Below are 24,822 nucleotides of genomic sequence, written 5' to 3'. Positions count from 1 at the left end.
CTTTCCCATTCTGTTGTTTTCCTCGATTTCTTTGCATTGTTCATTAAAGAAGGCCTACTTGTCTCTCCTTGCTATTCTCTGGAACTCTGCATTCAGTTGGATATATCTTCCCCTTTCTCCCTTGCTTTTCGCTTCCCTTCTTTCCTCAGCTACTTGTAAAGTCTCATCAGAAAGCCACTTGGCTTTCTTGCATTTCTTTTTCTTTGGGATGGATTTCATTGCTGCCTCCTGAACAATGTTACGGACCTCCGTCCATAGTTCCTCAGGCACTCTGTCTATCAGGTCTAATCCCTTAAATCTATTCCTCACCTCCACTGTATATTCATAAGGGATATGATTTAGGTCATACCTGAATGGTTTAGTGGTTTTCCCTACATTCTTCAATTTAAGACGAAATTTTGCAACAAGAAGCTCATGATCTGAGCCACAGTCAGCTCCAAGTCTTGTTTTTACTGACTGTATAGAGCTTCTCCATCTTTGGCTGCAAAGGACAAAGTCAATCTGATTTCAATATTGACCATCTGGTGGTGTCCATGTGTAGAGTTGTCTCTTGTGCTGTTGGAAAAGAGTGTTTGCTACGATCAGCGTGTTCTCTTGGCAAAACTCTATTAGCTTTTGTCCTGCTTCATTTTGTACACCAAGGCCATGCTTGCCTGTTATCCCGGTGATTTCTTGACTTCCTACTTTAGCATTCCAATCCCCTATAATGAAGAGGACATCTTTTTTTGGTGTTAGTTCTAGAAGGTGTTGTAGGTCTTCATAGAACCCATCAACCTCAGCTTCTTCGGCATCAGTGGTTGGGGCATAGACTTGAATTACTGTGATGTTGAATGGTTTGCCTTGGATTCGTACCGAGATCATTCTATTGTTTTTAAGATTGTACCCCAGTACTGCTTTTCCCACCCTTTTGTTGACTATGAGTGCTACTCCATTTCTTCTAAGGGATTCTTGCCCACATTAGTAGATATGATGGTCACCTGAATTAAATTCGCCCATGCCTGTCCATTTTAGTTCGCTGATTCCCAAGATATCGATGTTCAATCTTGCCATCTCATGTTTGACCACCTCCAGCTTACCTTGATTCATTGATCTGACATTCCAGGTTCCTAAACAATATTGTTCTTTACAGCATCGGACTTTCTTTTCACCACCAGACACATCCACAACTGAGTGTCCTTTCAGCTTTGGCCCAGCCGCTTCACTCTTTCTGGAGCTACTTGGAAATACCCTCTGCTCTTCCCCAGTAGTATATTGGACACCTTCCGACCTGAGGGGCTCATCTTCCGGCGTCATATCTTTTAGCCTTGTGATACGTTCCATGGGGTTTTCTTGGCAAGAATACTGGAGTGGGTTGCCATTTCCTTCTCCAGTGGACCACATTTTGTCAGAACCTCTGCCATGACCTGTCCGTCTTGGGTGTCCCTGCATGGCATAGCTTATGGCTTCACTGAGTTATGCAAGCCCCTTCGCCACAACAAGGCAGTGATCCATGAAGGGGGAATTATTAAATGCTTTCCTTTAAAAAAAAAATCTGATTGTACATACTGAAAGGCTACCCTAGTTTTCTCGGTGGGCCAAACTAAACGTTCCAGTAATCACACATAAGTGTAGCTTTGCATGATAGTTTCTCTTACTCTTGTGTAAGCTCATGTGGCCTGATTCAGACTGGGATCATTATGTTCCTGGGGGGCAGGTTAAACCTTCCCCATTTCCCCCCTAAATTCTACCCTCCTGTGTGTGTGGGGAGGTGTTAAGAAAAAACAGAGGGTCTTCATTGACTCCAATAGAGACATTCTTCCTCCCCCCCCCCTCCGGGTATGTGGAATTTTAAGGAAAAATGGGTAGGGGAAAGATTTAAACCCCTCTCCTGGAGTGCCAGAGTCCTGATCCAAATTGGGACCACACACACTTACACAAGAGTAAGTAAAACGATCATGCCTAGCTGTGTTAAGCATGATTAGCAGAACATTTAGTCTGGCCCTGAGATATGCTAGTTTTCTGTATGCAAGGAGGTATATTCAACTATGCAATCCATAACATGGTGTGAAGTGGTATAGCCTCAGCAACGCTATACCAAACAACAGATCCAATTGTACAGTAAACTGGCTCTAATATGAATGGTCTGACTTGACATTGTTCATGGCAGAAATCTAGAACTTGATGCTGATACTGGAAGCTAGCAGCAGCAGCTCCTACAACACTGCTGCAAGCTGGAGAAATAAAATGGCGCAATAAATTAAGTTCACATAAACTGATATAGACAATCCTACTTGCTTGTCTACTTTCCTTACATTTAGGGCGCAATCCTATGCATGTTTAGACAGAGAAAAGGCCTACAACTCCCAGCATTCCCCAGCCAGCTATGCTGGGAGTTGTAGGCCTTTTCTCTGTCTAAACATGCATAGAATTGCGCCCTTAAAGTGCAGTTCTACAAATGCAGATTCCTTGAGTTCAATGGTGTTCACTTTCAGGTAAGTAGGTACAGCATTGCTGGCTTAAGGCGCAATCCTATGACGTTTAGACAGATAAAAGTCCTACAACTCCCAGCATGCTGGGAGTTGTAGGACTCTTTTCTGTCTAAACATGCATAGGATTGCACCCTTAGCTACTTTTCAGCTTCTTCTAGATCTCAAGCCATGAATTTCCGTATTCAGAGTGCTTATAGTGAGCATCATTTAATCCAAATAATATTTTAAGTAACGGCACATTTTTTCATACATTCTTCATTGTATCAAAACATCCAGTCTTGTTTGCTTGTTTTCAGACTTCTGGGCATTTGTTTTGTGCTGCAACTAAAACAAAATAGTATAAATTACTGCTGTACTGAACATTTTGAGTCTTCCGTTTTCAGCATTTTTTGGGGGGGTGTAAAACAAAAACTCTGGCAAAAGAGGCTGGGGAGGTGAGAATTTTGAATAATGATCCTCTTGGAGAGGAGGACAAGATTTCCGCTTACCTTTTAAAGTGTAGCTGGCATCTGAGGATTGTCTTCTTCTTCTTTTTATTTAAGCACCCCCTCCCTGCACTTGCAGCCACCCAGGACTCTTTATAGAGTGGCTTTTCCAGCCCGGCAGCTCTTTCTGAACTCCCATGAGACAGCATGACCTCACCGTCTTCTATAGGCATTCAGGAACTGCTTCCCGGCTGCAGAAGCTTCTTTGCAAAGCAAGAGCAAATGGGGCTTTTAGGGCTTTAGAAAAATTCTGTTCTTCCTTGCAGCAACACGGAGCAAGCAAGATAAAGAGTGTTGCTAAAGCTCCGAAAGTCTTGTCTGCAGCATCCCAGGACTCTTTGCAAAGAGGCTTCTGCAGCCCAGGAGTTCTTCCTGAATGCCTATTGGAGAGGGTGAGGTCTCATGGGAGTTCAAACGCTGCTGGGCTGGAGAAGCCTGTCTTTAAAGAGCCTTATGCCAGGGGCATTTTTCAAGTTAAAATAAATAAAAAAATAGGAAGGAGATCCTTCATAGAATCATAGAATAGTAGGGTTGGAAGGGGCCTACAAAGCCATTGAGTCCAATCCCCTGCTCAATGCAGACTTTTCAGCCGTCTCCCAAACTTTAAAAGGTATGTAGAAACCCGGTCCTTCTCCACAAGGAGAAAATTATTCAAAATTCTCCCCCTCCCTGCAAAAGAGGCAGAAAAAACAATACGTCTTTCGCAGGGAGAGAAAAAATTCTTGAAAATAGGGGGCAGGATTCGGCACAGCACTAGTATAAATCCATTTTCGTTTTCTCTGCATCCTTTCAAAGACATCTCAGCCATCTCTTTCATCTCTGGAACTAGATTAATAATTAGCTCTAATAACTTATCAATGTGTTCCTTCTGTAAAGCTGAAAACAACTGCCCCAATTCCACATGGAAAACCCAGGTTTTGGACCCACTAAACAGAGAGAAGCCCTACTATATGTCTCCAGAGATGAACACAATGTGAACCCAACAAATATAACATCATAATTCATATTTAGTTTTATCTGCCAGACTGTCAAAGGTGATTGCATTAAGAAGACTGAAAACATGTGGATGACAAGGAAAAGTTAGATCTTCTACAGAACACTTCCAGAGCTGAGATCTCTTAAAATAGCTGGAAATGTTGATGAATTCTGCCAAAAATAGAAAATCTGTTTAGTGTTCTAGTACATTTACCCATTTAGATTTGGTTTAGACGCACGGTCGGATTCCTCTCACTGCATACCGTATTAATAATGCTCCAGTGAAAGCGGCAACATTGAACTAGAGCCACCTTTTAACTAGAATACAATTTTAAACATGCCATGAGGATAGTTAAGTGAAACTTGAAGTTGTTTGTAATAGCTTTGGATCACAAGATAACTGGGGGAAGTTTATGGAAGGAGAGTTTCTCATCCCCTCCTCCCACCCGCAGTCATTTGTGACTCCTGAAAAGCCTCTTCAGAGGATTGAGGCACCCTCCTGAACAATGTGGGATGTGGCTTGGGGGGATGCTGTAGGAGGGCAAGGATCACCCAACATTGGGCTTGGATCCTAAGATAACTTAAGGAAGAAGGAAAGTTTCCTGTCCTCCACCCAGCAGTTCCACTGTGCCACACCTCACATTGTTCAGGACCCACCCACCCCCATCCTTCAGAGCAGCTTTTCAGGGATCACAGAGGCCTAGGGGGAGGAGGAGATGGAAACTTTCCTTCCATGAACTTCCTTAAGTGAACTTGTCTTAGGATCCAAGCCTTATTTCCAGTCTCCTCCCCACCTCCACCCAACACTATTCTGAATGCCCGTCTTCCCCAACCTGGTGCCCTCCAGATCTTTTGGACTACAAGTCCCCTCATCTCCAGCCAGCTGGCTGGGGATGAAGGGAGTTGCACTTCAACCCATCTGGTTGGGGAAGGCTGCTATAGACACACATACTCCTTCAGTAATCTAAAGCAAAAAGCTGCCTTTGGGGACTTTTATAGAAGAGCTCTGCTGATTCACACCAAAGGTCCATCTAGTTTAGCATCTTGTTTTAGATTGTGTATATCAGGTGCTTCTGGGTAGTAGCCCTCCACCACTGTTGCTCTTTGGCAACTAGTATTCAGTGGCGTACTGCTGCTGAACACGGAGGGTTTATTTAACTATCATATACTAATAACGATCTCGGTTCTCTGAGCAGTGTTGCCTATGTATCCAAAATGGCACCCCACACACACACGTTAACAGAATGACCAAAATATCTTTAGAGAGGAAAAACCTGGAGAAAAACTCAGAAACAGCCCAGTGAAGACAGAGAGTTCAGTGGCTACGGAATGCTGACTGTTGTGGGGAATGGAAAACAGGGTGAGAGTGGAATGGGATGAAGTATCCTGAAGAGCAGCATTCTACACTGCAACATTCTGTTGCAGGTCACCCTAAAAGCCATTGATGGACGAATATGTCCAATCCCCTTGTAAAGCCATCTGATCCAGTGGTCATCACCACATCTTGTGGCACTGAATTCCATAAACTAATTGGGTGCTGCTGGGTGATGTTTCTTTTTTCTGCCCTGTATGTACAGCCACTTAGTTTTATTGGATGATTTTGAGTTAACATATTATGGGAGAGGCAGAAGACGTCTCTTACTGCACATCATTCATAATTTTATAAACCTTTATCATGCCCTCTGTTAGTTGCCTTCTTTTCTACAATAAAAATTATCCCGATGCTTTATCCTGGCCTTGCCCAACCTGGTGCCCTCCAGATGTTTTGGGACTGCAACTCCCAGCATCCCTGACCATTGGCCATGCTGGCTGGGGCTGATGGGAGTTGGCCCAAAACACTTTTGCAAGCACCCAGTCTTTTGCCCACACAATAGGCTTTCTGGATTGCTGCCAAGGCCTGTGATTTTCAGAAAATTACCCTAATAACATCATCAATCCTGCTGGGGACTTTAATAGTATTACTTCCTACTAGTCTGTGACTGGATGGTTGCAACAAATGGCTAAATCTGATCGGAGGACAGGAAGGCCTGGCGTGCCGTGGTCCATGGGGTCACGAAGAGTCGGACACGGCTGAACGACCGAACAACAATAGAATTGTTCCATTACTACATCACACCATCCGTTTCCGACAGGGGCCACAACCCTAAGCACGTTTTCTTGGGAGTAAATCCCATTGAACACTTTGGGACTTACTTCTAAGTAAACATGCTTATGAAGGCTACTCCATAATTATGGAGTAGCCTTCATAATTAATAATGAAGTGGCTAAAGCAGTGCTTGGATACAATCCAAAAAAATGACAGAATGATCTCAGCTCGAATTCAGGGCAAGCCATTGAACATCACAGTGATCCAAGTATACGCCCCGACCACAGGTGCTGAAGAAGCAGCAGGAGATCAGTTCTGTGAGGATCTGCAGCACCTACTGGATAGTACGCCAAAAAAAGATGTTATTTTCATTACAGGAAGTCAAACGACACCTGGAATTACAGGCAAGCGTGGTCTGGGAGAACAAAACGAAGCGCGACAGAGGCGGGGGCGGGGGCTTCGTGCCACTTAGCGGCGCGCGCGCTGCTGCCGTCGTCTCCATGGGAACCGGCACCCGCGCGCAGCAGGGGCCGAAGCCGGCTGAAATTCAGAGAGAGACGGTTGGGCCGCGGCGGCGGCCATGTCGCGGCGGCGGGTCTCCGCCAGCCCGGAGCTGAGCTGGCGGCAGGACCAAGCGCTGGGCAGCACCATGCGCGTCGTGCGGGAGTTGGGGCCCACCGCTTTCGTCCTGCAGGAGGAAGAGCAGCGGGCGGCGCAGCACAGGGTAGGCTAGGCCGCCATGAGGAGGAAGAGGAGCGCTCTCCATTTCCACGCACACCCCGCCCAAGTCGGGGCGGGTCGAAGCGGGGGCGCCGCTTGTGAAGCGCCTTTGCTATTAAAGCAGCCGCTCAAGCCCTTTCAAAACGCTTTGCCGCCTCCCGGCCCCTTTCATCTTTGTCACGGCTCCGCCCGGAATCTCCCTGTTCAACGCGGGGGACATCGCGTACAGCGAGACCTGCCCCCGACGCGGCACTTTATTTCTTCGCCTTTCTGCCCTGCCTTTCCTGCCGAGGAGTTCAAGGCGGCGGCAGAGTTCTCGCGCCCCCACCCACGCACCCCCCTTTCATCCCCACAGCAACTCCGCGAGGTATGCGGAGAGAATAACGAAGACAGCTAGTGCTGGCCCATGAGAGGGGAAAACAAACCAAAGTCCAGAGTTGGGTCATCCCGTGATTAGCACCAACCGAAGTGGCACAAACGTGTGTGAGCTTTTGAGTTTTCCAGAACTCTTCATCAGGCCAGTTGGCACAAAAAACGGGGGATGGGGGAAGGAGAAACAGAACAATTGGCCAGATGTTGTGGCTATGAGGTCCGCAGTTCAGATCCAGTCTCAAAGTGGAGATTTGCAGACTGAACGCATTGCTGGTAGGCGTGGCAGGTATCAGGTTACAGCTAGAAATACATTCAGAGACAGGGAGGCCATGGCTAATCTCCATTTCTGAGATCAGATGATCTCTGAGGTGTTAGGCTGAGACGGAGCGTGACTGACCCAAGGTCGGATAATGAACTTCATAGCTGAGCAACAAACTTGAGTCCAGGTCTTCCCAGTCTTGGTTTGATACTCTACCACTACTTTACACTGACTCTTACATTCCTTGTAGCTTGCTTGAAGAGAGGAGGATGCCTCTGAACACATGCAAAGAATCCTTCCCCACCACGGAGTTATAACCACAGCTACTTTCCCCTCCTTGGCTGAATATGGGCCTGGGCTTCTTAGAAAGGCAAAGTGCTAATGAAGTGGTCTCTTTTCCAATATGTGGCACATAATTTGTTTGCATTTTATGATTGCAAAAAAAAATTCCCGCAGTATCCCTCATCTGTGGTTTGGGTAACAGGTCCTACTTTAAACAAACTCACTCTACAATGCATGAGTTAGAACATTTTCACATGTGAGGCAGAAATAATCTCTGAGCCTCTCTCACACTCTTTATGTGAACTTGTCATTATCCTTAAGCATTTGTAATGCAAATGAACATTCTGGTCAACAGTTTTACATTCATGTTTTGAATGAAGTGAAGAAAGAAATGCTTTAAAGCTTGTGTGTGAAAACATTTTAAACCTGCAATACTATAACTAAGCCTCACTGAATACAAAAAGACTTCCAAATAAACATGCATAGGATTCAGCTGCTAGCCTCTAATGTGCAGCAGCACTGATGGGTTTTTTAATTTTCTAAATACATTTCTCTCCATGGATTTGCCACTTAATTCACCCCTTTGCTCTCTACACCTATTCCTCCCCAGAAGTCTTCTGCTCATCTATTGCAGCATCTCTATACAGCTCTGCTCTCACAAAGCCCTTCCTTTTCACCCAGCCTGCCACCCTCCAAAAACCCAGATGTATGGCTTGTGACACTCCACAATCACTGAAGCATATTATCCTCTGTTTTATAGACTTTCATTATGCCAGCCATAAGCAGATATTCATCAGCCTTGGCCTTTCCTCAACTGTCACCTAATGGGAGCTGAATTCCGTTAGGCTACAGAGCAGAGAGGAGAAGCAGGGCTATTCCATCACCTTTCCTGAGACAAGCTGCCTTTGGTTCTCCCCATCTGTCGCCGAACTGGTAACCATTCCATCAGGCCAACTGAACTATTTTCATCCCAACTGTTTGTGATAAAAATTGTAACTTTTAGAACTTGTGGCTGCACTTGCTCCACCCCACACACACTTTTTTCCACTTTTTCTTGTGTGTCATGTCTTTCTGATTATAAGTCCAAGGGAACAGACTGTCTTGCTACTGATATTTGTAAGCTGCTCTGGGATCTGTTTTAGCTAGAGAACAGGGTAAAAATGTTTTAAATCATCATCTTCTGTCTGCCCCTACGTAGCTATGGGTTACTGCTACTTGCCCAGAAAAAAAAAAAAATTGCACATAAAGTTCCATGTTGTATTTATGCTGTCATTGTACTGTTTGCCAATAACACTTCTTAGTGGTGTCTACATTTCAGAGGCTTTTTCCCTCTTGTGAGCCCAAGCTGCAGCTGTCTACCCATGCTGCTGTCAAAAACCACATTATGACCCTATCTCAGTTCTATTTCCCCACTTCTGTAAATATACAGTCTTCTGCTGCCAACCTCTCTTCCCCTCAGGCGCTATATCAGCCCTTCCACCACCCATATACACAAAGGGGCAAAGCCACAAATCCTACGTCATAAACTCCAATCATGAATCAGATTTCTCAAGTACAGCCATATGATTGACTTAAAGAGTTCATAAAATAAAAATAGCATTTGCATTTTTTCCATTAGTCATCTTCTGGTTTCCTAGCACTTGAGTAAGCTCAAGCCAGTTAAGCTTTTCAAATTTTAGATAAAAGCTTAGCTACAGAGTAACAAATCAGTGCCATAATTATAGTATTACAGGATGTAATGCTTGCAAGAGAAGTAGGGATGGTTGCACACCCACTTCTGTGTCCACAGAGCATAATAGGCCAGGGCATAAGCAGCATTGCTTATCTTGTAGTTGTATATGTATGACACTGCGTAACATTGCCCCAATCCAGAAAGGAAATCTACACGTGAGAAAACCACGTATGGATGGTCTTTCTTGATATGCTTCACTTGTACAAAAAAAAGTTTTTAAAAAATGCTTCCACTGTCTGGAGTGTGCCTGGTGGACCTAGTTAAAGCAGGTTTACGTATGCATCCCCCAGTAGGTTCTCAGGGAAGTTCATTCTAATGTTGGTAGTCATCTAGCTGAATCTATTTCCCCATTTACTACTGCTGCCCCAGCAGGTGCTAACAGCATAAGCCTATCCTGAAGGTACACATGCAGAGATCCACCCACACAGTCAGCTGTTACACAGTTTGTAAACTCAGGGCATATTTTTGTAGAGATGTTGTGTAAACAGAACTACAAGAAGAATAAAAAAGTTTTAGTAAACACATTAGTTACATCTTCATTGCAACCTTAGCCTTCATTTATCTCCATTTTGTAATATCTGTATTAGAATTTTAAAAGGTATTTTCTGTTGCTTTGGTATAAGGTGTCCCTGGGGAACCCCCACTCATGCAGCTGTTCAATATTTGTGAAAGAGAAGGACCTCTGTAAACATATCTGCTGGTAAATTGATTTTTAAATATGAAGTCATATAAATATATTATTCTGTCTCAAGGGCACAGTTATTCAGGGTTTTTTTTTAATCAGGTAATTATTCTGATATCACAAAGGGACTGGGGAGGAAGAGTGGCTGCAAAAAGGAGGGATAGGGGGAAACGGGCTTAGGAAAGGAGCAAGGGCCAAAGAGTTAAAAAAGAGGGAATGATACAGAGGGATGAGAAGATGACTGAGGGCAGGGGGATGGAAAATTGTAAGGCTACTATTCTGAACATCCTTAAGTAGATATGATGCACTGAAATCAGAGAGAGTTACTTTTAAATAAGAGGGCAGGTGTAGCAGACGTCTTCAACCTTTTCAGATCCAGAACCCACCTTTACCTGAAACCTGTATTTGGGGACTGACATATATTTATATAGTGGTAGTGCTGCTTTTGTGACCAGTATGGGTCCTGACCCACCAGTTGAAGTCAATGGCATAGTGGCAAAGAGACTAACTTATGTATTAGGAAGTCCCTAGTTGAGTCTAACCTCTTCCATGAACTAAACAGGTGATGTTAGGCAAGATACTCCCACTCATTCTCCTCCTATCTGCAATGTAGGGGTAATAATGCCTATTTTTCTTACAGGGCTGTTGTAAAGATTACAACATGATAATGCATATGGAGAGGTGCTTGTATTAAGTAAATGTCTTGTCTGGGGATTGGTTAAGAGGTAGAAAAAGAAGTGTGAATGATAGTCATAGCAAGTCATGACTTTTTTAGTATCAAAGCCAAATGTGGTGCAGATGAAACAGACAAGTATAGAATTGTAGCTTTAAGTGGTTAGAATGTTGGACTGGGACTCAAGGAGATCCATGTTCTAGTCCCCACTCAGCTATGAAGCTCACTGGGTGATTTTGGGTCAGTCACTGAGGATGCAATCCTATTGCCTCTAGACAGTGTCTAGATGGCCAGAGGATTTTTTGGTTTATGGGAACCAAGCTTGGAGCCAGTTCCCTGAGCTCGGTTCCCAGAAATCCGACTCCCTGTTCTTTCCCCTGCTGCCTTGTAGGAGGCATGGTTTGTCCCTGGTTTCACGCTCAGAACAGTGTGGAGTGGCTGAAAAGGGGAGGAGGGGAGGGGACCGTGGAAGCGCTGGTATGACGCTTCCTATGCGCAGTCTGGCACCCTCCCTCCCACTCCAAGATGCCCTAGTTAGACAGCTGAAATCAGCCATCTAGCTGCAAATGCAGGGCGGCTGGAATGTGGAGGAAAAGATCCTCTCCGTGCTCCACCCAGATTGGATAGTCACCTGCCTCCGAGTTAGGAGGCGGCCAACTATCCCCATAGGATTGTGCCCTGAGTCTCAGCTTAACTCACCTCACAGAGTTGTTGTGAGAATACAATGGAGATTAGGAGGATCATGTAAGCTGCCTTCAGTACCTTGGAGGAAAAAAGACCGGATACAGATGTAATAATAATAATAAATAAAAATAAAAATACAGCAGTTTTATAACCAAAATAGTTGTGCTTATTCTCCTTCAAATTTAAAATTGAATATCCAGCTCAACTAGGACTTCCTAATTCACAAGTCAGTCTCTTAGCCACTATACCATTGTCCTCAACTGATGGGGCAAGACCCATACTGGGTCACAACCTGACTTAAGGTGAGTCACAACGGCAGCACTACCACTATGCAAATACATGTGGGTCCCCCTTAAGGTTCTACCCTTAAAGGCAGCCTAGAAATAGTCTGAGATAGGAATAGATAGCTACATTGTCAAGTTACTGAATAACTATATTGCTTTTGCTGTTTTAGGTTACTACTGAAAAAATTCAAACTTCCAAGGGACCATGAATGTAAGTAGAAGCTAGTCTTGTATTTATTTCTTTGTTGTGGATCAATACATGAAGTGCTAATATTATATCACAGTTTTTGACTTTTCCTTTAAAAGATCACTTTCAGTTAACATGGGGCCTGTTCTTCTGATTGGTTTGCCACATGAATCACAAACAATATCTCCACAAAGGTTCATGCCTTCATCAACCCCAAGATACGTTCTCAATGTGTGGGAAATGCTGTTTCCGAATGAGCATGGAGCGGGCTACTTCTTCGATTATGAATTCATTTGAAAACCAAGTAGAATGGTATTTTATCAGAAATCTTCAATTTTGAACTTTTCTATAGATGCTTTACAATTGGGTCTTGTGGAAAGAGAAATTAACTACGTGCTTCAGGGTCCACAAGTCGCTCCCCAACCAAGAGTAACTGCAGATTCTGTGAAAGAGTTGCAGACAGCTGACGATGGGTACATTAAACAAAAAGAAATTGATAATGAGGATGTATGCCCTGTTTGCCAGGACACGCTACTCAAGAAAATGCTTCCTGTTACTTACTGCAGGTGAGTAACCTCTGTTACTGAAAAAAGGTAAATTGCTATGAAACACGAGCATCTTCACGAACGTTTTGTTTGATTGTCAGAAGACAAAAGCCTAGAAGAAAATGTATTCTTACTATTCTTACAAAAATATGCATCTTTAGTGCAGGGCTCCCCAAGCTTTTTGGATCCATGGGGACATTTGGGAGTTTGCGAAACTGCTGGGACCACCACAAACCGACTCCCACTGAGGATGTCGCTAGTCACATAATGGCTGCCATGGGGGCCTGGCTAGTCAAAAGAAACTAATTCACCCCAGAAACTAAGTACAAGCAGAGGAAGAGTCTGAACTGCAAAGCCACTCCACAGACTTGATCCCGTAGAAGCACAACAAAATACCCATTTAAAGTGGTAATCCTATGCATGCTTACATGAAACACAATGGGAATTACTTCTGAGTAGACCTACATAGGATTGCTCTGCTCATCTTCTCCACACAGACACACCTTTCCCCAGCCCCAAAAGGGAAGAAAAAGTTTCCCCTACCTCAACACCAGGTTCAGCTACTCTGTTCCTACCTGCCGCTCCTAACTTCTTCTCTGCTATCAGAGCCCCCACTTGGGAAGGTGCTGTGTGTGTGTGTGTGTGTGTGTCTGTCTGCGCGCGCGCGTGCACGTGAAGACCAATTGAAGGGTCTGGGAAGGAAGAGAAAAAGTAGGGCTGAGAGGGAGGGGGAAAGAAAGAGGCGAGGAGGGGGAGAAACAGGAGAGAAATAGCAAGGCTATATGCTGGGAGGGGAAATAGCAAGGTAAAGGGGGGGAGAGTGACGCTAGAAGGGGGAGAAACAGCATAGTAAAGAGGTGGGGGAGTGAAGAGAGAGACAGGAATGGGGAAAGGTCTGCGTGGGCAGAAAATTGGGTGGGGCCAGTAAACAACTCTTTCATTCTCTTCTTGCCTGTGGAACAGCTGATCAGCAGCAGGTTCAGGAATAGGAAGGAGAACCTGGTGCCCTAAGGGTTTTCAAGGTTTTTATGAAAAATATGTTTTTGAAGGGGGCAGGGAGTGGAAAGCTTCGCGGGCGCCATTGGAGGTCCACGTGGAGACCTTTGCTTTAGTGTCTTCGGGGGAGGTAACAGCTTTTCAGAGACCTGGGAGGTGGATGGGTACTGAGGTGCAGATGTTCATAATTTTATTTCCGCTGTGGTCTCTGGTTATTCTAGTTTTTATATTGGTTCAAGCTGTATTATGACTAATTAAGGGCTAGTTTCTAAATGGGGTTATATTTGGATGATCCACGTGCAAGGGAAGATAGGACTTCTAGAAATTCTGGTAGGCACAACTTGTGATTCAGGCAGGATGCTCTAATTTAGTCAGCATAGGATGGTAGAAGCAGAAAAACCTCTGAACTTCTACCCAGTTGTTAAGGTTGAGCATTTTATATTCTTACCCTTCCAGACCTTTAAAAACCTGAAACTCCACCCGATGGTTAATAGGTAAGATTGGGTGTATTCCCTCTTGTCTTAAACTGGGGCCTGGTGTACTCAGGACCCACACACTAAACAGATTGGAGGATACCAATATGACTCAAGTCCACTTAGTGAAAGAATGGCAGACAGGCCCCAGTTGAAGACACCTCTATACCGGTGCTATTTAGCTGCACGTGTACCTCCTGATGTACTGTGAAGTACCAAGTTGAAAAGTACTTCTCTGTACCAACACTCATCATAGTTATTATATTTTATATTGTTTTACTGTGCTTTTTAGTTTCAATTTTTGTGAACCGCCTAGAGAGCTTCGGCTATTGGGTGGTATAGAAATGAAATAAATAAATTAAATGGTTTTCAAAATTGCTAGTAATATACTACAAATGTTTCTTATATTACATAGCCCTGAACAGCTTATTAATTTAGAGAGCAATCCTATGTCCTGTAGACAGCATCTGTGGGGGCCATAGGATAGTTCAGATTCCTGGATTTGAGGTCGGAGTCCTTGCAGCTGGAGTGGAGAGAACTGCACCGGCTGCCTCTCTGAGGTTGCAAAAATGACCTTGGTAAGGTAAAGGGGGCATTCCCATGGGCAGAGAGGGGGCTGGGGGGGGAAGCGTCCAAGGAATCCTCCAGCCTCCCCAGCCTCCTTCCCTCCCGCTAGCTGAAATGCAGAGGAGGAGGAGTGTGGAGGTGAAGATCGCCTCCACCACTGCTCCTGCTCTGCATTGGATGGCCATAAGCCTCTGAGTTCGGAGGCTTATGGCCATCCTCGTAGGATTGCGTCCTTAATTTCTGTACAAATTACATTTCGTTCAGGGGTGATCTTATTCACAACCACAACCCTGTGTGGATGTACAGCTCTGCCTGCCTAAGGGGTGCAATATTGGCTGTATGGGAATTCCAGAGACAGAGCAGCATGCACAGGAAGGAAAGCAAGGGATGCGGCAAACAGTAGATGTATCCCCCGAAAACAGCTATTTAAACAATGCATACTCTGTTAACAGTAAAACAAACAGTAAGGATGACTCTCTTTTTTCACCAACCTATAGGAAAATTTCCCTCTCTGTACCTGGAATTCATTTAGCATTTTGCACTAGGAGCAGGCTACTACAGCATAGTTATGTGGTAGGCTCAAGTGCCAACGAATGGACCAGATTCCTCTCAACCTCTGTGATAGCACTGTGTTGCCACTTCTTCGCTTACATATAGAATAAGATGGATTTTTAAAAATAAACCTAAGGCTGCAATCCTATACCAATTTACCTGGGAGTATGCCCCATTGAGTTCAGTGGTACTTACTTCTGAGTAGACATGCATAGGATTGTACTGTTAAATTTTTTTAAATGATCACAACTGTGTTAGATCATGTTACACAGTTTAGTCAGAGATAATTGAGGGGTAGACTTAAAATTACAATGCATTGGCATTAGTGTCTAGTACTTCAAGTAAATTGAGGAAAGTTATCTATGTGCTAACAAAAGTGTACGTACTATTAGGCAGCGAGGCATTTTCTTATCCTTATGGTTTTGAATCTAGACTATTATATATTTGTAACAGCTTCTATAGTTTCATAGAACCCTTTGTATATGAATTTCCTCAGGGAAATAATTAATACCTAATTTTCTATAGGTTTGGTTGTGGCAACAACATACACATAGTATGTATGAAGATCTGGGCTGATCATCAGAGAGAATTAGAGAAGGACTCTTTGGTGAAGTGCCCTCTGTGTAGGGAAGATTTTGCACCACTGAAGCTCATCTTGGAAGAATTCAGAAACTGCAAAAGACTCATGACTGTAGCAGAGAAACAGCGTCTTGACAAACATCTTGGAATCCCTTGCAATAATTGCAGATTATGCCCCATTGAGGGAAATTGCTACAAGTAAACATTTTAGGCAGTTAAATAATTATATCCTTACTAATGTGTTGGTGATATTTTTTAACTTTTCCTCAGTCAAATTAAACAAACCTAATACACACAGATGCAGCCTTTGAAATTAACATCTTGTTGATGTATGTCAGTTATTTGCGTGATAAATCCATTATGCTGTCTACTAAATTATGTACGTAGGTAATTCCATTCTTCAGAATTTCCTCATGAAAATACTTTTTATTAGTAGTCTAGGTCTGCAAATCTAACCCACAGCAGGGAGTAAGTCCCACTGAACACATTGGGACTTGTTTCTCCATAAATATGCATAGGATTGAGCTGTTAGAGGAAAAGCTCTCTCTCATTGAAGTCAATAGCAAAGTTCCCATTTACATGTGGTTATGTATCTTGGAGCATAGAGTCTAATACAGTAAAACCTTGCTCACATTAATAATGTCTCTTACATAAGTGGCTAGATTAGAGTTCTCTATGTAGACCTTAAAACATGAAATTGTAGATTGAAGTTCAGTTCGTAGCTGCTTTTCCTTTCGATCTCTTGTAATTGAAACTGACCAGTTTTAGTTTAAAATATCACTAAAGCCCAATTTTAAAACACATTTATGTGCAAGTAAATCAAAGTAAAAGAAAATTATGATCACTGAAAGCAAACAATATTTTCCCCAAGGAATCAAGAGAAGCAATCAAAATTTAGAAATGGTACTGGTGAAAGACTATTGCTCCACCTAGTGTCCATTTGAGGAGAATGACTTTTTCCAGCTTCTCTCTTTTCATGTTAACAAAGACAAGTTGTACTTTCTTCCTCATGCTGCTTATCTCTTCATTTTACCTGCCCAGCTCTGTTTCCAGGGACAGGCAGGTTTGTATTAAATGAAGCCTGCAATATGTGCTTTGCAAATGATTAGTTTTGAGCTCTGAGATAAAGGAGAGCAGGACTCTTTTGAAAAGAGTCTGCACACTCATTCTGTGCGTGTCTAATGTTTTATTGATAGGATTCAAAAGCATCAAAGATGTCTAGGTAGCTGAAAGTATTTTACTCTTTCACCTAAAAATGTAATATGTAATGCAGGCTTATATGTAGTGTGCAGCTAGAATTCTGAACTGCTGACATATTCAGCCTAAGTCAGTCAGTTTTATTTTAAGATAATAAACTTGTTTATATTGAAGCAAAAATTTTTAACAATAATTTTTGTGAAATTGGGAAACTGCTGACATTATTATTTTGTTTCAAGGTGTACTGAATGCACTGAATACTACCTATGCCATAGATGTTATAGAAGCTTATGCCATCCTTCGCATACTTTTGCTTTTCGAGAGGTACAGTACAAAGCTCTCCCTTTTAAAAAATTATCTTAATCCAAGCATTTAACAAGCAAACATTAATACAATAACTGTTAATTCATCTTGTCAAAAGGGTCTGTCTACAAATCAGTTCTATGGAAGAAAAATCTATGGTGGTGTTTTCTCTTGTCTTCTTTAGACATTGCCAAAGGTCTTCCATAGATCCAATGGTCACAATAGCAGCTCCCATTCAGAGCAGTTACTGCTGCAGTTCCTGTGAAAAGGAGCTGCAAAGTGGGGTGGGGGAGCCAAGATCTCCCCTTTCTTGAGTAGCTGGAAACTCAGAGAAGTGTTGTATAGAAGCAGGACACTGACAAGTGTCAGTTCAACACTTAAAGCCCAGAGGATCACCGTGCCAAATGGGCGATCTTCTCCCCTCCCCTCATTTGGTGCACCCACTTCACCCGACTTTCCCTCCTTTTTTGGAGCTGTCAATGGCAAGTGTGCGCAATTAGCCTATATGCAGTCTTGCCTTGTCAGTTTCCTTGTATATACCCAACTGCGCTTTGTTCCCTTTGACAGCTGAAACTTAAAAGGCAAGGCTGTACATATCGGGTATAATAATAAAATAACAACAACAACAATAATAAATTTATGACCCCCATTTTTGCAAATTTCTGGGGCTGAAAAAATAATTTAAAGGGGATGGTGAATGAGTGACAGCCCCTCTAAAGTGCCTTTTGGGAGGCATTGGAAGGGCAGTCACTGGCAAGAGAGGATTGAGGTGGCACGGGCAGGTACGATTGCCAAGACCAGCAGAGTTTTTTGCTGTTTTTGGTGAGCAGCTCACTAGCTGCTTGCTGCAGCCCACAATGAAATTACTGTCCTGGGTTCAGACGACACGCCAATCCATTGTGAGTTGAACAACCTGTAGAACAAGACATGGGTTGTCAGGGTGGCTTGTTGCCAAAAATTAAGCCACCCTGTAGAAAGTGGTCTGGGTTCAGACAGCATGACAACCCACTATGGCTAGTTACTCATGGAGAACCCAGTCACTGTTTCTTTTTTTGTCTTTCAATTTTAACTGTCTGTAAGACGGATAGTCTTAATTTGCTGTGCTACATAGTTTAGTGCAGGGATGGGGAATGAATAACCATCTAGATGATGCTGGACTGCAACTCCCATCATTCCTCACCATTAGCTATGCTAGCTAAGGCTGATGGGAGCTGTAAGTCAACACATCTGGAGGGCTACAGGTTCCTCACTTTGGCTTAGTGTAATACTTTTGCAAATCACTTATCAAGAATATTGAGACCCACATGGACCCAGGCTTTTGAACACAGCTCCAAGCTACAGATACACAACCAGAACCAGGATTGTTTGAACAAACTGGACACTGCCTTGTTACCTGCAGTGCTTGTAATAACACAGTTCTTCAAGGGGCAGTGTTGTATTTAAGGACCACAGTCTGACCTATTCAGTACATGACAGCTGTGAGGAAATTTGGATCAAATCAGGAACACTCCTATTTTCTCTTCCTCTCAGGTTTAGGCCATGAGGCAGGACTCTATACCACAGTTTCATTGCATTGTTTTTGATGCTAAAGAGCAAAAATATTAATTATTCTGCTGTCAATGTCTTTGAAATACCAAATGCTGACAATTTTCCACAAGCAATTACTATTGTTGCTTAGTTTTCATTAGCTCTTTGGCCATTTTCTAGAAAAGAAATCAGAGATGGAGATCCATTGAACCAATAGCGCAACTACTCACTTCAGGAGAAAATCTGCAGAGCATTAATCCAGAGGAGCATTCTAAAGAGGAAAAGGACAAGGAGAAGTAAGATGAAAGATCTAATGCAGTTCATTTGAATCCTATTAATTAAAAGAAATGACACTTGAGAAGAGTAACTATAAATAGTTTTGGGGGAAATAGTAATTTCACATCTTTTAACCCTATCTTAAGTATAACACCTTACAGTATAAGGGATTGGCATTTATATGTATTTAAAGGGATGCTACCCAGTCCTATGGTCCTGCTGAAATTAGCAGCACTGTACTATTACACTGATTGGTATCCCAGTTATTCTGTGTAAGATTGTAGGATGTGTAAGAAATTGATTGTAAACCTTACCTTCTGATTTCAAAAGCATTTATTCAAACTATAACAATACTGCTTGCACTAATTCTTAGAGATAAGTTCGCGGGGGTTGGGGGGAAGCACAGACAAACCAATGAGACATTATATTATTTACTTTTCAGGTTCAGTTGCATACCAGAGCACATAGTAAACTCATTACCTACTGTACTGGTTAGGAAATGCAGCAGTTTACTTGATCCAGGTTTGCAATGTAGACTGTGTTTGAAGATATTTTGCCTTGGTCAAGTTACAAGATTCCTACCATGTAATCACAAGGTAAATAAAAGATGCATCCAATTAAGCAGCTGCCCACTGAGAAGTGCCTCATATGGATTTTGGAGGTGCTGTGTCTCCCAATAGATACCTCCCATGAAATGCATTACCATTACTTGGTACAACACTTGTCAAGTTAACACCACAGTGACAGGTAGCCAAGAGCTTGATTGAAAGGATGGAAAATAAAAGGAATGCATTGGCCTGTAAACCAAGAGTTCATATGAGCATCGGCAGTGGATTTTGGAAACCATCAATTCAATCATGGAATTTATCTTGATTTAAGAACTTCATGGCTATTTAAGTGTATTGATTTACAGCAGTCAATCCCATTTGAGCTAATGCATTTTCCACAGTAAATTAGTGTGCTTGAGCCTAACACTCCTGAGATAACTAGATTTGGATCAGTATTATTCTAATGAGATCATTTATGTTATGCCTGATTTTTTTCTAACGTAGAAGGAGAATCTGGCCTCTAAGCAAGTAATTTGTTGGCTTTGATAAGATTTTATTCAGTTGGGAAATGAATAGTCTTTTGGTGGAAAATTACTAAGATACAGTTCCTTATATGTTTTGTTTTGTTTGTTAGTTCCACAGGAAATGCATCGACCATTGGTTACACAAAGAAAATGCATGCCCTATTGATGGCCACATTGTGTATAATCCATTAACTTGGGAGACTGTACCAAGCAAAGGAAAAGTCAACCCATTAGGATCTCAAGCAAAGCCCTACCTTGCAAAGCGGATTGATCAGGAACTTTTTATACCAGGGACTGGATTGTTAGTCAAGCAAATGAAACCTAGCCATATCCCTGAGAACTCTCAAAGTAGCCTTCAAGGATGTAGTAACACGAAAAGTCCTTCAGAGCTTGAACAGAATTTAACACTGAATGGCTTCAGCTACACTTGTACAAGAGACTCTGGTCCTAGCCTGCATAGCACGCAGAAGATCAGAAACCTGAAGTTTTCTAGATATGTTAAGGGACTGGCTCTTATTTCAAAGCCTCATGCTGACACGTTTACTGAAAAAGCAATAGGCACCGGCCTCAGAGGTTTATCTATAAATGGAAATACAGATTAAAATTGCAATGCTGTACACATTTACTTGGCAGTAAGCCCCATTGCACTCATTTGGATTTATTTCTGAGTAAACGTGCATAGGATCAGGATGCAAGAGGTGGTTCAGTTTAATACATTTCAAGAGAAATCACAGTTTATAATCATCCTCTTTACTTTGATATTGGGAGCAGGTCCTCATGAAATAGGTTATGTTTTTCAACATTTTAAAAGTCTCAGCTACTCATACCTTTAAACTTATCTTAAATTAGTATTTTACCTTGTACCAAATTACATTAGGCTACATGACATTTGCACAAATCTGAAATATATATTTAATTCCATTAATATATAAAATAGAAAGGAAAAAAATTGACATTTAAGGTCTTTGACATTCTGTTAAGCCATTTGCCCTGATCCTGCTTTTGCAGTGCATATCCTAAGTTATACAGGGAATCATGTGCACACATGGCTGCTGTGCAGATGGTTTCCCAGCCTTATTCAGCAACTGGAGCTGCACATGTGTAACCCTTTTTTAAAAAAAAAAGTTTTGAAATCTCAGAAAAGTTGTTCAGGCAAGGGAAACAAAGAGTTGGATTCGTTCTCCCACCCCACCCCCACTAATCAGCTTTTCTAAAAGGTTTACATAGGCACTGTGTTGAATTGGAGCCATTAAAATATAATATGTACATAAATAATTTAATCAGTATTTTCTTGTACTAATCAAAAGCATGTAATACACTGTGGATAAATGAATTAAGAAATCTGCCATGGATGAGAACCAGGATGTTTCAAGCAAAGATGCAGAGCTTATAAAGAATCTGTAATTGCCGAATAAAAGATATTGGTGAAGACCTATATGGTTTTGAGTGCCTTACCTTCAATTGTGGTAGGTGAGTTTCTTGTGCAAACTTGTAGGAAAGTTGCAAGTAGAAGAGCTGCTGGACAACATTCCTGGGAATGGAAATTAAGCTTAGCATATTTATTAACTTGTTCTATTTGTATCTGTTTTATTGATTGTTTATTTATTTATTAAATTTATTAATCGCCCATCTGGCTGGTCACCCAGCCACTCTGGGCGATGTACATCATATAATAAAACAGTTTAAAATAACAACATTCTACAATAAAAACATTTTCTAAAATACCCTAACCCACCCCAAATGCCTGCCTGAACAACCACGTTTTTAATGCACAGCGGGAGCTCATTAAAGAGGGGGCATGAGTTCCCTAGGGAGGGAGTTCCACAGAGTGGAGGCCACCACAGAAAAGGCCCTCTCCCTCGTCCCCACCAGTCTAGCTGTCCTGGCTGATGGGACAGAGAGAAGGCCATCCGAGGCTGATCTTGTTAAGTGGCCTGTCTGGTGTTGCTGGAGGCGCTCCTTAAGATGCAGTTGTTACTGAGCAATGTTCATTTAAAACAAGTTTACACTTAACGTCATTTGCATCTTTAAATTCGTATGCATTTGTACCAATAAATGCAATCCCTGAAGAGATATAAAGCCTCTTCATAAAAACATGAATCTTCTTTGTTTATAGAAGTGGAAACAAAATGAATTAAAATTTTATCCCTTGCAAAGAGAGTAGCTCTTGTAATTTATAGCATAGATACAATGGCACTATAGTAAAAGGCATGTGTTTTGATTATGGATGGTAATCTTCATATGAACCAACAGAGAAACTACACATACGTGCCAATAGGAAACCTCCCTGTGTCTTGACATTACTGTAACAGTGATGAGCAATGAACAGAAAATTAGGTATGGACCAATCAATCTGGATGTACAGAGTTCAAAGGAATAGAAATTCCAAACACACAGGGGAAGAGCCAGGCTCCTAGTATATTATGAATACTGGGGTATTCAACATGGGAGCTCTATGCATAGGGCTAAACATCCTCACATTGTTTTATACAACTGGTTGGTGTTTTTATACAGCTGGCTCCTGCAGAAGAGCATTTCCACAATTAGTGCCTCCAAATTGGACCCATTGAAGAACCATCAGTATTATCGCAAGTATTGGGCTGTAAATGGACCCAAAGGGATATCTTCTTGTTGGTTTCAGGATTGTGTTGAAGGTACTCTAAATCTCAATATCTACTCTAAATCTCAAGAGTAGATACAAACTTCTAGTAGGCTAAATCTTACGCTTTTTAAGCTTCATCATGGTTTCCCTCAATTATTTCCGCCTGATTAACTGCTTAATATTACAGAGTCCCGGGTTTTCCTATTCATCTAGTGAGCAATGCCTTTTATTATTAGAAGTCTACTCATGCTACTGGATTGGTCAGGTGCACTCATTAGAAAAAAGAACCACTAACATTTGGGGGTAGAGGAGGAGCTGAAGGCAAGGGTTACAATGTAGCTGGAAACTGGATGCAGTACCTGAATTGATATTGTTATTGACTCAACAGCTGTCATGTACTGTGCACTGACCACAAGATTCAGTTCAGACCCTGGTTTGGCAATTCTGAAAACAGCCCAATTCAACTCAGTCTGATTCCGAGGCTGCATGACTACAAATGACTAGACTTTTCTTTTTTTGCTGTTCAACAGAATTGGATAAAATTTGCCAGCACAGAAGCCCCTTCTGAGGGGATGAAACCAGCCAAACGTCAGACAAATAGGTACAGGAGATTTTGTGTTAAATGCCTTTGAAATTTGATTTTTAATTTTTTTTTAAAGAGGACTGCCAATAACTCTATTTCTTGGCAGAATTCAATGGCAATTGAAAGCATAGTTGCCCCTTCAGAGGGGATCATGCCTGCCAAGGTTCAGATGCATAGGTGCAGGGGGGTTCTGGAACAGCAGCCTTTATAATTTAGGGATTTTCAAAAGGATGTATTCATCCTCCTATGTCGTTTTAGGAAATTGTTTGGTGACCATAGCTAAGAAACCTGAAAGATTTCAGAATAGATGCAGTGGTTTTTGTGGAAGAGGGGTGATTACTTTCCCCCACTCTGTGGGTTGTTTTGCAATTTGTATGAAAACTTTATTTACAATTATTTTAGGTTGCCTTTAAGGGTAGAACCCTCTCATAATGGCTGTATGTCACTGATGTCCCTAGGCAAGAAACCTGCAAAATTTCAGGGCAGGCACAGGGCCTAGAGAGTTAATGATGAATAGACAGTTACAGGGTGTTTTTTTTTTCTGCTCAGTTGTCACCAGCGTCACAGAAAGTGCAACAGGACAGGGGTGGATGATGGATGTGGAACATACAGTGGCAGAAGCAGAACTTGAAAATCTAGCTTTTTCCAAACAAGCACCCAATGCTACACCCTCCCAGGTCCCACAGACTCCACCAAACTTCGTCTTGTGCTCCTCCTCCTGGGAGAGAGAACTAGGAAAGATCACTGAACATTGGAACACTCCTGTGATATATTACTTCAACTTCCCTCCCCCAAAGCCCTGGGATTGGTAAAGCCATTCACTGTGATAAGAAACTAGAGCTGCCAGTCACAAAACAACCCCCCATCTCTTCTCCCCACCCTGGTACTTCCCTTATATGACAAGATTGGGGATAAATGCATCATTTTTTGCAGAAACACAGGGCCAGTTCACACGATCAAGTAAGCCATAGTGGTTTATTTAAGCCATGGTGGGCTGCAGCACATGCAGGCGGTTTTTGAATATTTAAGCTGTGGCTTGTCACGTTGTCTGAAAGCAGGTGGCAGGGGTTGTGCAAGAGTTATACAACCCTCACATAATCTTGCCTGTTCTAGGGTTATACAAGGATTGTTTAACCCTTGCACAACTGCCGCTGCCTGGGTTTAGGCAACATTACAAGCCGCAGCTTGAATACACAAAAACCGCCTGGTACATGCCGCAGCCCACTGTGGCTTAAACAAGCCATGTTGGGCTGCAGTGATTATGCAAACCATATCACTGAATCTCTGTGTCCCTCCAAATCTGAATTGCTTCAGGAGGGTTCAGATTTGGATTCAGTCAAATTGGAGCCCTGCTTTCAGTGATCTTTGATTTGAATCAGCCATCTTTGATTCTGGATTTGGCTGAATCTGATGTCCACCCCTACATCGATTTGTAAGGAGGCAATGGGACTCGGCTCCCTGCTCCTCCGTGGCTCGGGGAATCCCCTTACGGCTGGTGGCATCAAGAACCAGTCCAGCATGGGGCTGCAAAATTGCCATGCCCCAAGGCAGCAGAAAAGGGCTGTTAGCTCTCTGTGCTGTGGTATGAGCCCATGACTCCTGCCTCCCTACTAAGGCTTCTGGCACATGGGCCAGCATGACAGAATCAAGACAGCAGGCTG

The 24,822-nt window shown here is 42.6% G+C and overlaps 1 protein-coding gene across 2 annotated transcripts; it reads left to right on the top strand.

The window, feature by feature from the left end:
- Nucleotides 1-6,546: 6,546 nt before the first annotated feature.
- Nucleotides 6,547-22,129, top strand: ZSWIM2 (zinc finger SWIM-type containing 2). 2 transcript variants are annotated; one of them, XM_084815621.1, is made up of 9 exons: nucleotides 6,547-6,738; nucleotides 10,003-10,079; nucleotides 11,873-11,913; nucleotides 12,242-12,455; nucleotides 15,548-15,799; nucleotides 17,038-17,122; nucleotides 18,809-18,924; nucleotides 19,347-19,500; nucleotides 20,087-22,129. In XM_084815621.1, exons 1-9 carry the CDS (start codon nucleotides 6,595-6,597, stop codon nucleotides 20,576-20,578), a joined length of 1,575 nt encoding a protein of 524 aa, XP_084671747.1. In that variant the 5' UTR covers nucleotides 6,547-6,594; the 3' UTR covers nucleotides 20,579-22,129. The 2 variants fall into 2 exon arrangements, with proteins under 2 accessions (XP_084671747.1, XP_084671757.1); XM_084815631.1 differs by lacking the exon at nucleotides 15,548-15,799 and having other exon boundaries at nucleotides 20,087-21,429.
- The last annotated feature ends 2,693 nt before the right edge of the window (nucleotides 22,130-24,822 follow it).

This window comes from Heloderma suspectum, chromosome 1 (genome assembly GCF_057233095.1).
Source record: "Heloderma suspectum isolate Gila_16-S chromosome 1, 16-S_ref, whole genome shotgun sequence".
Taxonomy (NCBI): Eukaryota; Metazoa; Chordata; class Lepidosauria; order Squamata; family Helodermatidae; genus Heloderma; species Heloderma suspectum.
The sequence above is the reverse complement of the archived record's forward strand: the minus strand, read 5'-3'. Positions and strand labels throughout refer to the sequence as shown.